The sequence below is a fragment of the Parasteatoda tepidariorum genome, chromosome 12, assembly GCF_982258835.1.
Source record: "Parasteatoda tepidariorum strain Cologne lab strain chromosome 12, Ptep-v5.0, whole genome shotgun sequence".
Classification (NCBI taxonomy): Eukaryota; Metazoa; Arthropoda; class Arachnida; order Araneae; family Theridiidae; genus Parasteatoda; species Parasteatoda tepidariorum.
The window spans coordinates 13,176,686-13,194,649 of NC_141766.1; the positions used below are offsets into that span (position 1 = coordinate 13,176,686).

The 17,964-nt window shown below is 29.1% G+C and overlaps 1 protein-coding gene across 2 annotated transcripts in view; it reads left to right on the forward strand.

Moving 5' to 3' along the window:
• LOC107449518 (grainyhead-like protein 1 homolog) overlaps positions 1–17,964 on the forward strand; it is a 175,411-nt gene that overhangs the window by 91,981 nt on the left and 65,466 nt on the right. For both annotated transcript variants that reach the window (XR_015430874.1, XM_016065069.4), the window contains exons 5-9: positions 1,262–1,353; positions 2,183–2,253; positions 10,370–10,481; positions 10,660–10,754; positions 11,334–11,390. Coding sequence is in view for 1 of the 2 variants with exons in the window: in XM_016065069.4 (XP_015920555.1) it covers positions 1,262–1,353; positions 2,183–2,253; positions 10,370–10,481; positions 10,660–10,754; positions 11,334–11,390 (427 nt within the window). In the remaining variant the exon portion in view is untranslated. The remainder of the gene's footprint in view (positions 1–1,261; positions 1,354–2,182; positions 2,254–10,369; positions 10,482–10,659; positions 10,755–11,333; positions 11,391–17,964) is intronic.

Genomic DNA, 17,964 nt, shown 5'->3' on the forward strand with positions numbered 1-17,964 from the left:
CGTCCCCTTTTTAGGGATTTATTCATTTTTGTCGATCAATTTTTACCAACTTTTCTTGTTTGTGATCTTGACGGGGTCAGTTTTTGCTATATCTGTAAACGGAGAATCACGTTCTGTATTTTCGACTTCCAATTCTTTTAAAATTTATAAGAGTCATTTGACTCGTTGTGAATGACTTGGTCATTAACAATACATTTGCTTTTTATAAGTATTGTATGTAATTTTAATGTATAAATATTCAGTTGCTGCTATCGGCATAGTTCGTATTTTCTTTGATTTTTAATAAATGCCACTGAGGAGTTTCTCCGTGTCTCTGGTACGAATCTGCGCCTTCTCTCCTGGGAAGGGGGGGGGGCTATAGCGGCAAATAATATATTCCAATTTCCGAAGGCCCTTTTTTAAGGCGGTATGGCCATGAAATTCGAGCAAAAAATCTGACTCATTACAGAAAAATGTTACTTATTTCATCAAATGTAGATTTAGTTTTCTCGTTTTTTTATGTTGACCTTTTCCCACGCAATAAATATGTTTATAAGTATTCCGAAAACTGCATAATGTTAAGCACGTTCATGTAAACGACGAATATCTGCTGGGCATTTTTTGAAGCTAGATGTCCTTTAAAAGTAAGATTAAATATTAAAAAGTAGAAAGCGTGACACGTGTTTTCAATTAATGAATGTAGTTGCTTTATCTGTAGGTCAGGCATATCAGGGTTAGTAATAGAAAAATATTTTTTTTAAAAGTTTTTTAATTTTTAACCAAAAAAAATTTCTTTTTTTTTTTTTTTTTTTAGAATATTTCTGTTTATTGCATCGAAATTGAAAATTATATAAGATAGTGACAAAAAATATTTTTTTAGTATTTTATTCATGCTCTTTGCATCTTTTAAACTGTAATTTAAAATCAGTTACTATTACAATTTATTCGAATTAATGAGCTTTTATAAAAAATTATTTGATTTATGATATATTATTTTGGATGTATGAAACAAATCACAAAATAGGCATATTTTTCGTCATTAAAAACTGCCTTATTTATAATTTAGTAAAAAAATAAATGACCCATACCTGCAAACGACTCTAACATGTTTTTAAATTTAAACTAGTGGATAAATTTGTGTTTTCCGTTATTTAACATATCTGAACATTTCTCTTTTTAGAGCAAAACAATTTTGTTACTTCTTTGTGGAATGTCTTGAAATAAGTGTCTGTTTCTAACAAATATATTTATACGTGATATAAATGACATATTTTTTCTTCAGATATTCTGACGTTGGTTTTCGATATTTTCTTGAATCTCCCATTTCCACAAGTCAAAGGAGAGAAGATGATAGAATAACATACATCAATAAAGGTAATTACATTATTTTACTATAACAAAACATTATTTGATTTACAAATCAATTTAATATTTTTATTTGCAAAATATTAAAGTAGCTTATTTATTATAAGCTGTGAAACTAGACTTCTTTTTATTCTGATTTAATTCATAACACCCCGTTTTAGAGAGCTTTTTGGGTAGTATAGCCGACATTTAACCTAAACCTGATCTGTGGAGATGCAAAATGTTATAAGGAATCACAATAAATTTTGTAAGGAAGATTTTTATGTTGTTACACGCGATAGAAGCTATTAATTGTAAACTTTAATATTTTTTATTTTACAAAAAGCTTTTGCTATTTTTAATTTTTAGTGAATACACATTTTTTGCCAGCTCCCTTCAAGTTTAAGATTACTAATTTTATTTACTACTGACTTTCTACTTATTTTAAATGTATGTATTTTTGTAGAATAAATATGCAAGCAAAAAAATTTATCCTCCTAAAATATAGATAAACTTTATAAAGATTATTATATAGGCAATTTTCTTTATTTAAAACCTTATCTATAATTTATCCAATCACTCGATTTTACAAGTGATATTGAGGCACTTATGCTTGTAAAAATTAAATGTATTTTTTCTAAAAAGTTAGTTAGTAGTTTCGTAAAAGTTTTAGTTTTTACTTTAGTTTTCGTAAAAGTTTTTTAAATAAACATAATTTATTTTTAGCTTTAAAATCAATACAAAAATACAGAGTGCAGCACATAGCTCACCAAATAAATAACATTCGTTGCGCTTTTATTAACCAGATCAAATAATAAGTATGGTTCACATAGTTTTATTAATTTCTTTTTTGAAATAGGTCAATTTTATGGGATTACTCTTGAATATATTCCTGATCATGAGAAAGCACCCAAGAGTACTACAGTCAAGGTAACTCCTTTTAACTTATCTAACTAACCATTCTAATCTAACTTATCTAACTTTTAACTTATATGAGCAATTCTACAAATAAACGCCAGTTAGGCGGCCAAAAAAAAATAAAAAATTTTTTGGGAGGCACACTATTTCTACATGAATTTTCTTCTTCTTTACACCCTAAAAAGGCGAGAAAAAATCATGAACATGAAATTTTTTCTTTGTGACATACTTTAAATGTGACATACTCTTTCTGACATACTCAGATAAATCTGAGCCGTTTATTCAGATAAAACGATTTTTACATAAATATAATATTATTATAATGTCTCTCTAATATGTATTTATAGAGATTTCATACTATAAGATTATATTTTAGTATAAAAAACAAAAATAAAAAAATTTAATCTAAGTTCGTAAATTGAAAAAATCGAGAAAAATTCAAAATTGGTATTTTGTCATTTAAAGTATGTCACAAAGAAAAAATTTCATGTTTAATATTTTTTCTTGCTTTTTTAGGGTATAAAAAAGAAGAAAATTCATGTAGAAATAGCGTGCCCCCCCCCCCCCCAAAAAAAAAATTATTTTTGTTTGGCCGCCCAATTCACGTTGATTTGTAGAATTGCTCATATCGTCGCTTTGAAACAAAACCGTAAAACTGAAAAAAATCGAAAAATGAGATATTTGGGTCACTTTGTGTAAAAAAAATCACCCTTTTAGAGAAACAAAGTATTATCTTCATAGTTCAATAAAATTAATTTAGAGAGCAGATAAATCGTTATAGCATTGGCGCGATCAGCATTAGCGCAGAAAGTTAGAAATTGTTCTCCTGAAAAATTTGCTTTTTTGAGTTACCACGGTTTAGTTTCAAGGCGACGATATGAGCAATTCTACAAATAAACGCCAATTTTTATACTAAAATATAATCTTATACTATGAAATCTCTATAAATACATTTTAGAAAAACATTATAATAATATTATATTTATGTAAAAATCGTTTTATCTGAATAAATGGCTCAGATTTATCTGAGTATGTCAGAAAGAGTATGTCGCATTTAAAGTATGTCACAAAGAAAAAATTTCATGTTCACGATTTTTTCTTGCCTTTCTAGGGTGTAAAGAAGAAGAAAATTCATGTAGAAATAGTGTGCCCCCCAAAATTTTTTTAATTTTTTTTTGGCCGCCTAACTGGCGTTTATTTGTAGAATTGCTCATATAACGAACTATGTTTAACTAACCATTCAGATATTAATACTGAATTAAATTGAACTTCGAAAAGTTCAGCTCGTGTAAAGTTGGCTTAACAATAATATCATGCTGCGATTTTAATAAGGTGGTGAATTCGCACCCAGTGAGTTGAGTATTTAAGTAAGATTAAATTGCATGATTATGATACAACCTTATTAAGATTGCAGCAAATTTGGGCGATATTATTGTTCAACACGGTCCAAAAGTATTGAAGTTAATTTAATCGTAAATACTCCAGTGGAAGTTCTTTGAAACAAAAAAATGGAATAAATTACTCTTGGAAAAAATTTCAAATTTGAAGTAAAAGCTAAAAAATATCTTTTCGAAGAATTTCCAAACTTTATGACATGAATTAAAACATAAATTTTGTTTTATGCAGAGTTACATTATTTTTATTTGTATTTTACTCAAAAATTTAGATTACTGCAATAAAATTGAAAGTTAAAACAAAAGCAAGGGGATTCTGCATACGAAGGGATTTGGTTTTTGCTTAAAAAAACCCAGATTGCCGAAACATGTTCTCATATTATTTTACTTCTTTATAATTGACTATATCTTTTAATGCAAAATATAAATTTCTTTTTAGTAATATCTTCCAAAAGTGAAATGACTTTTTGTCAGTAATAAACTTTCTTCTCTGGTACACGTTTAAATTAATTTATTGCAAAAAAGGACAATCAGCAGTGCTGCAGATAGGGTTCTTTTCAGAACGTGTTTCAAAGCATAAAATATTTGATGAATTAAATAAAGTTCATTTGATTTTCTTAGCTTTTAAATTTCAAAAATAAGTCTAAAAGTAATTTCTAAAGGGAAAAAATCAATTTTTATTGCACGAAAAAAGTTTGATTGTTTGATATGCCTTGTTGTGTAATCAAAAAATTGCTCGGTAACTTAATGATAATCAATGAATTATATAAAGAATAATGAAGTTTAATTTCCATAACAATCGTTTGATTCAGCAAGAACAAGATTAAAATTAATTTCTAGCAAGAAAAAGGTTTTTTGTGAAGGATTAAATATTTAGTTAGAAATAATTTTTCAAATAACTAAGTTAGTAATTTTTAATTATAAATTGAAATGCGTTCATCACCATATAAAAATGTAATTTTATAAGTTACATGCATATACGTAAAAATTTATTTAAAATTTCACATGAAATAAATATTCATTTTATGACAATATATTCCCTCGTGAACTGTGAAAATTTTATTCTAACTTCCAAATTAAATTCATGGCCATAAAATTATTAAAAATTTGTAAACGGAGGGGACGGTCTTCTGGAAATGAGAAACTGGGGTCATATTCGGTGATCATTTTAAGTAAAAATCATTCCCCCTTCCAAATCCAATTCATGAGGGCCATAAAATTACAGAAAATTTATAAACTGAGGGGACGATCTTCAGGAAATGAGAACTGGGGTCATATTCGGGGGTCATTTTAAGTAAAAATAATCCCCCCTTCCAAATCAAATTTATGGCCATAAAATTATTAAAAATTTATAAACGGAGTGGAGGTCTTCAGGAAATGAGAAACTGGGGTCATATTCGGGGGTCATTTTAAGTAAAAATAATTCCCCCTTCCAAATCAAATTTATGGCCATAAAATTATTAAAAATTTATAAACGGAGTGGAGGTCTTCAGGAAATGAGAAACTGGGGTCATATTCGGAGATCATTTTAAGTAAAAATAATTCCCCCTTCCAAGTCAAATTCATGGCCATAAAATTATTAAAGATTTGTAAACGGAGTGGAGGTCTTCAGGAAATAAGAAACTGGGGTCATGTTCGGAGATCATTTTAAGTAAAAATTATTCCCCCTGCCAAATCAAATTCATGGCCATAAAATTATTGAAAATTTGTAAACGGAGTGGAGGTCTTCAGGAAATGAGAAATTGGGGTTATATTCGGAGGTCATTTTGAGTAAAAATCAACAGGAATGGTTATGAACTCGAAAGTTTTTTTATGCAATTATTAAAACATGAAAAATGTTTTTTACTGATTCAGTTAGTTACATCCCACTTTAGCTTCATAAATTTCCATGTTTGGATAAAAGTGCAACTAAAAACAAATTTAAGCATCTTATTATTTAATAAAATATTGCTGGCAAACATACGCTATCAATTGTTTGCAATATGATGAACGCATAATCAAATATTAAATTAGATCTTATAATTGCGGCAATTATTGAATAATCGATTCGTGAAATACTTCCTTTCCTGTCAAAATTACAAAGCCTACATAAGAACCAGAAAGAAAAACAGCCTTATTTTCACAATTAAATGTGTCGTTTACTATTGAATGCATCCCTTTCTTTTTATTAAGCAAACAAAAAACCTTTTCAACTCTATGTAAAATCAATAGATTTGAAAAGAAGGTAATCCCTGATTTGCTTGATGTCCTTATTATTCTGTCCAGTCACGAAATCTTATCAGACAGTCACGCTCTTCGTTTGTCAGTGAATCTTTCTATGGCCTCTCCTTTCACCCTAAAAGATCTTAGCGAACTTTTTTTTTCCACTTCAAACCACGAAGATATATTTTACCACCCTAATTTCGTCAGCTAAATTAGATTGTTCGATATAAAGTTAACGCAACTCCTTTTTTCTTTGCTTCTTTATAAAAAATTTAAAAAAAAACTTAATTTCTGTCAAAAGAAAGCATTAAGAAGTCGCTTTTAATAATCTCACTCATTAAAATTATATCATCTTAAATTAATGATTTCTATTTTGAGTTTTATAATATTTATTCATTTTTTATACTATAGCACAAGAACCATATCCTCTATAATTATTAAATTAAGTTTAATGTTACTTCCGTATTGAAAATATGCTAAAATAAGAGCACAAAATAAAAAGCCTGATGACCAGTGGATTTTCAAGTACAAAGAAGAAATTTTAATTGTTCGAGGGTTGAAAGTTAAATTAGATTCCTCGGTTTAAGTTTAATAGTAGTTCCTTGAAGAAGTTGTTTGAAAGTCTAATCTTAGATAGACTAATTAATTTGTTCGATTAATATTTTAAATTACGTAATCAGACAAAGTGCTTTCTCAGAACTTTTCTTTCGCTAGATTCGGGTTCTTAACCCTCAAAATATGGGAGAGGAGGTAGCCACAATATACACTAGTGTAAGAAATTTGCAGACTTGGTCGATTATCTCCTTAACTATTGGACCGATTTTAATGAAATTTGATATGTGCATACATTGATACAATACAAAACAAATAACCATTCAACAATTGTAATACACGTGCATGATCGTGCGCAACACTCGTTGGAATCGGAAGGTATGAAACAGCAGTTGCTGAATAAACAAAAAAAATGGGTTAATAGGGGGGTATGATCCCCTCTTAAGGTCTTGCAGCGGGATTTCATACTTGAAATAAGGCAGTTTATCGTTTCTTGTGGCAATTGGCCTGAATTGTTCTGTGGCAATTTCATGCCTTCCCACTCCAGCGAGTGTCCCACGCGATCATGCTCTTGTCTTACAATTGTTGAATGATTATTTGTTTTATATTGCATCAATGTATGTACTTATCAAATTTCATTAAAACCGGTTCTAGAGATAATCTGCCACGTTGCAAATTCTCTTAATTTATTAGACCAGTGTATTTGTTGAGAATGCAGTTACCCCTTTATGTTAATTTCAATTTTTGCCATATCTACAAAACTATTTTAGCAAATCAAAAAAGTTTTAAACAGGATCATAAAATTTGTTTATCCAAAGATAATTTCACGAAAAAAAATATTTTTTATGCATTTTTTATTATTATTATTATTATTTAACTTAGTAACAGTCGAAAAAATTTTAAACTGTCTACGAACTTTTACATTATTTCAACCGATGAATAGCAAAATCCTAAACTCGAACGGAATGGATCAAACAATTTTTGAATTATGAAAATACTAAAATAAAGCTTTTTGGAAATTTTATTTTTCAGAAACAACTCGTCAAATTCCGTTCACATTTTGCATTTTGTCACGTAAAATTATGAAGTTTAAATAAAGTAAAAATATGCTTAAGTAATTAAGTTACATTTCAAAATTTTTTATTAGATTTAACTATAAAAATAATAATAAACATTTTTATATGGCTATATCTTTAAATGTTTTATGTTTTATAATTTCTTTCAAAACGTTTTTGATTCGGTTAAATAGCTAATTAAGATAAATAATTAATAGTTGAAGCTAATATCCTTTAAAGTTTTAACAAGAGACTTTCATAATTATTAACTTTCAAAATTATTTACTAACTATAACAACTTTCATAGTTGTTTACAAGCAATTATCATAATTATTTAGAGTCAACTTTCATAATTATTAACTATTAACTTTCCAAATTATTTACTATAACAACTTTTATGATCGTTTGCAAACAATTATCATAAGCCCCGGACCCCCATGAAATTTGACCATTATTATTTGGAGTCAACTTTCATAATTATTAACTATTAACTTTCAAAATTACTTACTATAACAACTTTTATGGTAGTTTATAAACAATTATCATAATTATTTAGAGTCAACTTTCATAATTATTAACTTTCAAAATTATTTACTACAACAACTTTTATGGTTGTTTACAAACAATTATCATATTTATTTAGAGTCAACTTTCATAATTATTAACTATTAAGCTTTTAAAATTATTTACTTGGAAAACTTTTATGGTTGTTTGCAATTATCATAATTATTTAGAGTAAACTTTCATAATCATTAACGAAGAACTTAACAATCCTGATAAATCTTTAAAGTTATCATATTTATAATGTTTCCTGCAATCGTTTATTAACAATAAGATAGTGATAGGTTAAGTACTCTTTGTTATCACGTCGTAATAATGCTACAAAACTTTTTTTTTATTGTAGAAAAAAAAATCGAATTTCTTTCTTACTATGCATCATCTCAAACATGATGAATTTCTCAATGTTTATTAAATCATTTAAGAGACTATGTTACTAATTTATATGGATTCATTTGTAACTGTCAGAACCACTACAATTAACCTTCAACTTACAAATCACGACCAAAAACTCCAATATGGGAATTTGATATAAAAATTGATACTCGCTTCGACCCTTCTTGCAATGCACAATGGAAATCATCTGATTTTTCTGCTGAAAGTAGGTCACTGAAAATTAGGGCCGTAAATAAATCAAGAAAAATGAAAAATAATATAGATAACCTTTAAGAGAAACTAAGAATCGTAGGAGTACAGTCAAGGAAACCACCATTGTTATAAATATTGTTATTGGATATTATCACTTATACAGATCTTTCTGAATCCCGCATGAGAGCCTTGGATAAGGGGTTACTCAAATTTGTAGTCTCTTCTAAGTCAAGTGTTATCTCTCGAAAATCCAGTAAAACAGCCTTGAAGAACTGAATATTAAGAAGAAAATTGAAATCATTTCTGTTATTTCTTCTTAATATCTTTTTTTTACCATCGTTTCTAAATATTATACATGAAATCCATGAATAAGATATATGAGTGTCGTAGGTGTCTGCTTTTTGAGTGGAGGGGGAAGGTGTTAGTAGACAAAGTTAAAATTCAAAGTTACAATAGTGTCTAACTTTCACGCGTAAAAAATCGAAAATAACTTTTTCCATCGCATTTCTTAATTTTTTAATTAAATCAATGAGTCGTGAAATTTTTTAAAAATTTATTTGTAATAGAGATTGAATTATTGAAGGTATGATAGAGCTGTGAAGTTGGGGCATTGAAAGTTCGATTTCGAATACGGACTTTCAATAGACCCCGACATTATATTAACATTTTTACCGAATACAAGAAAAGTATTAATATTATTAGTAAGTTAATGTTAATTTTAAATTACTTCAATTTTAAGTAGGGTAAGAGTTCGAAGTATCTAATTTCTAATTAGATACTTCGAACTCTAATGTTTCTCTACTCTAATAATTTCTAATTAGATAAATCGAACTCTAATATTTCTTTACTCTAATAATTTCTAATTAGATACTTCGAACTCTAACACTTCTCTACTCTAATATTTTCTAATTCGATACTTCGAACTCAAATATTTCTCTACTCTAATAATTTCTAAATAGATACTTCGAACTCTAATACTTCTCTACTCTAATATTTTTTAATTAGATACTTCGAACTCAAATATTTCTCTACTCTAATAATTTCTAATTAGATACTTCGAACTCAAATATTTCTCTACTCTAATAATTTCTAATTAGATACTTCGAACTCTAATTGCCTTCATTTTTATAACACAAAAGTTAAAAGATATAATTTTTTTAAAACGTATTTTAACAAAATATTGAAAATTACGTAGCACAATTACTAAAAAGTCGAAGAGTTAGATATCAATATTTGACTGTTATAGTTGTAAACTATAATATTTATAACATTATCTGATTATCCACTGATATAATATCAATATTATAAAGTTGTCCCAATAATTGTACTACAAGACGTTTGCCCTTTCATCCGAGGTGAGCTCTAAGCCCATCTAGATATTACTAAAGGGCAGAGGGGTCTAACTGGAACAAAACTTTAACATTGCTCTCTAGATGAATTTATTATTTCCTACGCAATTCTTTTTTACACAGAATCAAATAAAATCAAATTTAAATCAATGAGGTTAATAGTTTCGAAACTAAAAGTGGTTTTATTAATAAAAAGTACGATTTTTAACTTGCACCAATTTACTTGTCTGATACAGCTTTTCAAATATATAAAGTATTGTTTCCTAACTTTTTTTTTTACCTTAAATTGAATGAAATCAAAATTAAGTCTCTTTTTTTACACTGAAATTGGTCAAATAAATAACATTCTAATTATCATAATATTAAAAACTATTATAATAATAATAATTATTGTAATATTATAATTATTAAAATAATTTTTTGGTTTTAGTCTGTCGTTATGCTTATGTTCAGAGAAGAAAAAGCACCCGACGAAGAGTTGAAAGCTTGGCAGTTTTGGCACAGTCGGCAACATTCGGTGAAGCAAAGAATTTTAGATGCTGGTTCGTTAAGTTTATTAGTAAATTATATTTATATATATTATATACACTATTGTCAATTTTGTATTTGGTTTGCGTTGTTGTTTATCCTTATGCTGGATTATATTCTCAGCAATAAAGAAACTATTAATATAACTAATATGAACTATTTACACTTTTTAAATAATCTTTTGTTTTTCAGACACTAAAAATAGCAGTGGGATAGTTGGCCAAATAGATGAAATAACGCACAATGCCATTGCATTTTATTGGAACCCACTTGAAAGCCCTGCAAAAGTAATAATTTTATTATTATTTCCAAATTTTTCTTTTAATATTGAAATAAGATCTTATAAACAGTTGGTATTTTTTTTTTCAGTTCTTATTTTTTTTTAACTTTTTCAAATTAACTTTTTAAAACTTTTTAAGCTGTTATTTATTAACAGTTCATAAATAACAGCTTAAAATATAAGTTTTCAGTTGGTTTTAATGGTTCAGTATAAGTATGCAAAACATTAGTTGGTTCATATTCGTATAAGAAACCTTAGTTGGTTTTGTAACGTTGGTTGGTTCAGTGTCAGCTTATAGAACATTAATTTAGAGGAAGTGCATAAAAAAATTGGTTGATTCAGTGTTACTATACAAAATATTGTTTAAAAAAGATAATTTGAATAGATAAATACAGAAATACGCCGAATGTTAATCTGACATTACTTAAAAAAATAAATAAATAAATAAGCCCAAGTAAAGTTATAATCTGTAATGATGTCTTAACCATAGAACCAAAAACCCTCTAAAAATACAAAACTTCAATAATAAAAAAAATCATTCGTAAATATCAAGAGTAACTACGACTAAACAATATTTTCTTCACAGGTGAACATAGCCGTGCAGTGTTTGAGTACTGATTTTAGCAACCAGAAAGGTGTAAAGGTAAGAACTGTATGTCTATTTTTAAAGTGAACTATTAACTGCTAATTTAAAAAAAATAGGTTACATAATATATTTCCTTGATTTTTTATATGTTACTGATTTTCATTTATTAGATTTTTAAAGACTCTCGAAATTGTTACGTTTTTTAATAGTGAAAATATATATCGTAACAAATTTTTTTAAAAAAATCAAATCATTTTGGAATATCTTTAATTAAAAAAGATGAGAAACTAAAATAAACCCATTCAGCACATTGTTTTGCAAAGTTAAAAGCATTAGCATTTATTGTTAAAATAATTTAATCGATGCTTCATTATCATTTATTATCAAAATAATTTAATCGATGATTATATCATTTATTATCAAAATAATTTTATCTATGCTTTAATAAAATTACCATTTATTGTCAAAATAATTCAATCGATACTTCATTATAATATTATCAAAGAAATTTAATCGTTGCTTTATTAAAACATTATCATTTATTGTCAAAATAATTCAATCGATGCTTCATTGTAACATTATCATTTATTAACAAAATAATTTAATCGATGCTTTATTGCAACATTGTCATTTGTTGTGAAAAAATTTATTACGTCTACATAATTTTACTTAATTAAAATAACCGACAAAAAAAGCTCCGAACGTTTCAGACAGTTTATTTATTACCTAAAGCAAAAAATATCCTGTTTTCTGCAGATATCACAATTTTTTTTTTCATGTTTCTGCTGTAATGGTTCATAAACATTGAAGAAACGTCGCGAACAGCTAGAAGAGAAGTTTGTTGCGCTGCTGACTATTTATTAGGAAACAAAATATATTACGCAAAAGTATCGATTCAATTTTGCTATTGTTTTTTTCTTCCATTCTTTTAAAGCATGACTCAGAGCCGTGATGGCTCAGGGGGTGGAGTGTTCGCCTTCCAATGAGGTGAACCGGGATCGAATCCCACCAATGGCTGGTCGATACGAATCCGCATCCGGCTTGCACCGACCACAGTGCTGACATGAAATATCCTAAGTGGTAGACGGCACACGGGTTAAAGTCCCTTTGCCGTCAGGCTAACTTTGGGAGGTTCTCGTGGTCTTTCTCTTCATTTAACGCAAATGCGGGTTAGTTCCATCAAAAAGCCCTCCGCGAATCAAAAATTTCTCCCTATACTTTATCCAGGAGCTCCCTTGTCTTCTGGATTGGGTTCAAAATTACAAGACTACGAAGTTGAACATTCGAATCGTAAGCCCAAATATTGGGTTAGATCTTTAACGACGGTTATAAAAAAAAAGAAGAAAAAAGCATGACTTAAGTAGTTCATGCATTTAGTAAATCATATATTGAAAAATCTGAGGGCTTTTTATAAATTTATTTAAACCCCTCCTTAATTTTTTTTCTACAAAATTTATAAGAAAATTATAAATAAATGATTTTTCAGATTTGGTTTTTTTACAAATGTACTCATTTTCCTAAGATGACACTATTCAGTTCTATCTGTCACTTTATATTTTACTAAACATTCCGCATGGAAAACTGTTTCATTCAAGACTTTTTGATCTTCTTCTTTACGGATCTTCTTTCCGTATTACATTATCTTAAATTAATTTCTTGAAATTAAATTAAATTTTTTTCTTTTTAAACTCTCAAAACAATTTGGATCTGCGGTATATAACGTATATAACAGTTTTAAAATGGTCATTCTGAATACAAAGATGTAAAAAGCATTTTTGTTCCGTCTTAAGTTATTATTCCAAACGAATTGACTCGCTACTGTAATTAAAATTGTTCTTTAACGAGTCACTATTTACTGTAATTTACGACTGTTCAAAGAAGAAAGAGCTTTTCTTATGAAGTAGATTAACAGTCACGTCAAAAAACAACTTTTTTAGTGTCTTTGTTCCTCTCTTTCAAAATCACTTTTGATGCTTTCTTCTTCAGATTGAGACCACGAAATCCAATTAATTGTTATTTCTGACATCACCTCGTTTAAGTATAGATTGACGCTTTTTTCTTTTCTTTTCTTCATTATTTGTGTTGACTTAACAGGCACATTTACCAAACTTTTTTTTTTAAACCAAATTTAAACAGAAACGAAATCGAAAAAGTTTCATTCTATTTTAGTGTTTTTACTTTTTACTTCTCCGAAAAATCATTAACCACCTTATTTACTTAGCAACGACTGTTGAATATCTTCTTGACCTTTTCAATTAAAAATCCACCAAGAAATAATAGAGTTTTGAACTAATCATGAAATGATAAAAATAGACAATAAGACAATACTAATTTAACTCGTGATCAACTTAGCTTAAGATCATTTTTTTGACGCGATAATTTTAAACCAATCTAAAAATAATTTATTTCTTTAGATTATCAGGTAATATTAACGGGTCAAATAATAAACAACTTTAGATTTACCTTAATGACGATATAATTTTAAGACCATTTAAATAAAATAATAGAAATCTTAATCAAATAAGCATGATTTAGAACTAACAATTTCATGACGTTAATAGTTTTTAATACATTTTAATATCTTGATCCAATAAGGAAATAAACATGGTTCAGAATTTACAACTTTAGACGCATCATTATAACGTTTTAGTTTGAAATTCAACTAAATATATTCGCTCTTGAGAAAATAATCATCAAATAAATCTGGTATAGAATTAACAACTTTAACCATATCTTAATGACGAATCCATTCAGAAGTAGTAAAACTTTTAAACCAATAATTAAATAAAAATGGTTCAGAATTAACAACTTTAACCATATCTTAATGACGAATCCATTCAGAAGTAGTAAAACTTTTAAACCAATAATTAAATAAAAATGGTTCAGAATTAACAACTTTAACCATATCTTAATGACGAATCCATTCAGAAGTAGTAAAACTTTTAAACCAATAATTAAATAAAAATGGTTCAGAATTAACAACTTTAAACATATATAGACTTTATAATTCATCTGAAAATAAAATCACTCTCGGGCCAATCACATTGAAATCCTATTTTTATACTTGTAGAGAAAAGATTTCGAAAGTCAGCTGACATTTACGTTATATAAGTTGAAAGTAAAATTATCCCTCTCGGCAATGATGTTTCGAAGTCATTGACACTGTAATCCATCTACTAAATGGAATATATTTAAGATAGATAAACACAAGAATTATATCTTGTATGCCTTGATTAGATAGTACCTTATTTCTAACCCTACAGTAAATGGAAAATGTTCAGATGCATTGCATTAAATATAATTTCTCATTCTATTTATAATCAAACTTTTGCGCACTGATTTGTCTCTTAAAAGCTTTGATCCTACTGTATTTAACACCAGATACACTGGAATGCTGTTTTAGAAAATATTGCGATTCGTTTTGCAAATATTAATTGTCCAGATTTTTTTTTCTTTTTTTCTTTTTTGCTTGCATCACATTAGAGTCTGTTTTTTTTTTTTTTTTTTTTTTTTTTTTTTTTTTTTTTTTTTTCCTTTGCTTGCATTACATAAGAGCCTGACTTATGGTAGAGCTGGAACCCGTAAATGGAATATGCTTGCTTTCATATACAATGCATGAAGTTTAATCAAGCTTAAAAATTTGCAATTAATAACTATCTTTTAGAATTTTTAATCCTTACTTAGAAAAGATGTTATTAAACAACACATTCACTTTTCGGATTGGCGTTCTATTTTACAACGTATCTTTTAAAAATATGGGTGTTGTCCATATATTTTTTTTCCATTGATGGTGTCTCACTGGAGCTAGACTAATGAGCTGTTGGAGACGGTCTTGGATTCATCCTTAATAATGATCCGAGGACAATTAATGGCGCATGCGCACACTACACAACCACGATTCTAATCAGAGAGTTGATGATGATTGCGCAGATCTGATAGGCATACTTTTTATTTTATTTAATAACCGTCGTTGAACAGCCGACCCAATTTTATGGGTTTACGACTACTAATGTGCAACTCCGTAGCCCTGTAATTTTGAACCCAATCCAGAAGACAAGGGAACTCCTGGATCAAGTATTGAGAGAAATTTGCCTTCGTGGAGCACTTTTTTATGGAGCTAACCCGCATTTGCGTTACATGGAGAGGAAGACCACGAGAACCTCCCACGGATAACCCGATGGCAAAGGGACTCTAACCCATGATCCGTCTACCGCTAAGGATATTTCACGTCAGCACTGTGATTGGTGCGAGCCGGGTGCGGATTCGTATCGACCAGCCATCGCTGGGATTCGAACCTGGTTGATCTCATTGGAAGGCGAGAGCTCTATCCCCTGAACCATCTCAGCTCTGATAGGCATACTGTAAAAGGTTTTCGTGCATCTGAGCACCAGAAATGCTGGCAACTACTTCATACCAAAAAGATGTTTCACTAAGTGTTCCGCAAAGCCAAAACGAAAGATAGTTAATGGTGTACTGAAATACCTAAAATGCCCTTTTATACTATTTGGTGTAAAGTTGCTGCACCATGTTTGTTATTCAGCAATGCTAAAATTTATAATTGCAGTAAGATGTAATTCACATATGAATTATCAAATGTACTTTTACGATACAATCTGAAGCACGAATCACAAATTTAGGATTCATATATACAATATTTCCTAAAATAAAATTAGTTGTTTAATTAAACAGACAGACAGACGGAATATTATTATAAATTCGTACCAAGGCGAAGTGAATAGATGTTAAATATTATAAAATTATTTTATACAATTGACAGATTTATGTAAAATTTATGAGAACATAAATACATTTATTACGCAAGTAAAAACGTGCATGCGTTTTATAAAAATTTATGTGAGTAATTTGTGTTATCTATCCGACAAGATGATTGTAATTATTTGGCAAATAATCGACCAAAATCAATATTTTTTTATCAGTAACGGGGATGGAAACTTACTTTGCAATAACCAGTAAGACCAGTTACTATGTCCAGTTTTTCGATTAAATCCAACAGGAGGAACTCATGTTTTGACAGTACACTTGTAAGCAAACGGCCATCTATAACTCCATCTATAGGCTGCCATATTGTCACTGTGACATCGGGTCACAGGGTTGCAACTTGCAATTTGGACTCTTTCCCTCTTTAGGGGGAGCCGCATTAGAATTTCTGGTATCCAGCACCTGTTTATCAGCCTCTATGATTGATAAGTGAGATTTTGTGAGTTTTTCGATTTAGTTATCACGCGCTTCTTCTTTGATACATTTGAAACTAAAACTCTGGCTGTAGTATTTAATAGGGCAGAAATAGGCTCGCTAATTACTTCAATTTTCTGGCAAAAACAAGCGTGTGGTATTTAAACCAAGACGTTCCCCGCGATTATGCATTTCACACATTTACCGATCACATAATGTCGTAAAATCTATTTCCCCCAATCCAGGGAAAGAGCCAACACCTCCTAGAAGAAAGAAGGCCTTGGCACGGATCAATTTAGTAGTCTGGCGTAACGAACATAAACTGCGCAGTGGGTGAAAAATAAGAAGGATGTCACTACGTTCGAACTACTAAGCTGCGCAGTGGTGGTTAATACAAAAGATATCATTACGTTTGGACTACAAAATGATCAAATTTCTTGTTTATTGTAACCCGTGCTGAGGGGTTTCTGGGAGGTATTGAGTGAGCAATGGCGTCTCATAGCTGCCTAAAATCCTTTTTCACGCCAAGCTGCTTCCAAAATTGTTCCTCAACATGGTTTCCTCTAACAGCGTAATAAAAACGTAATCATTCAAATAGGGGTACAAGCTTTCCCACGTATGTTTATTTGAATATCGTCTGAGAAATATCCGTTGATTCCAAGAACTGATGAAATTGAGGTGCAATCCACTTTCTACTTTCGAAAGACGATGCATACTCCTCTTGATGCCTTTTTGCCTGCCTGCTGGGCTGCATCACTTCTCTCAAAATGGAGAGATATCTCTTCAAATGAATCAGGTTTTCTTTCAAGATGATTAGAATCAATTGAAGTCTATTTTATCTGACTTTCGTTGATGACAGTTCTCCTGGACTAGTAATGATACTTTTTTTAGGTACTTTCAACAAACTTCATCCCAGGTTGTATATTTCTTTAAATTTTATTTTTAGAAGATAAATTTACAAACAAAAACTCGATTGCATTTTAAAATAAAGTTTTGGTCGGAGGAGCTGGAGCCTTGCATTCCTCCGGTCGGAGCAGGGCTAAAGAGAATAGAAGGGCTAGTTCACTCCGCTCTTAGAACTTAAGCTACGATTTCCCTCCTCATGACGTCACTGTGTCTACAGATCTCGGAGATCGCAAGCAAAGATATTATGATAACTTTGCATCTTTCTCTTTGTAAAAATAAGTTAAACATTTTCTGGTTATTAGCTTTCAAACTTTACGTAATTAACACTTTATTTCCGTTTATAAACATAGTTCAAAAAAACTTTCTTGGCCATTATATTAAAAAAATACCATTTTAAACTTGTAAAAATATTTTACTAGTTTGCGAAAATGACACAATAAATACTTTATTTCAAAAAGTTCTGTTTTAACTTTAATTATTAAGAAAAATTAAAGCATATATTGGCACTTTTTTATCTACATATTCTGTTATA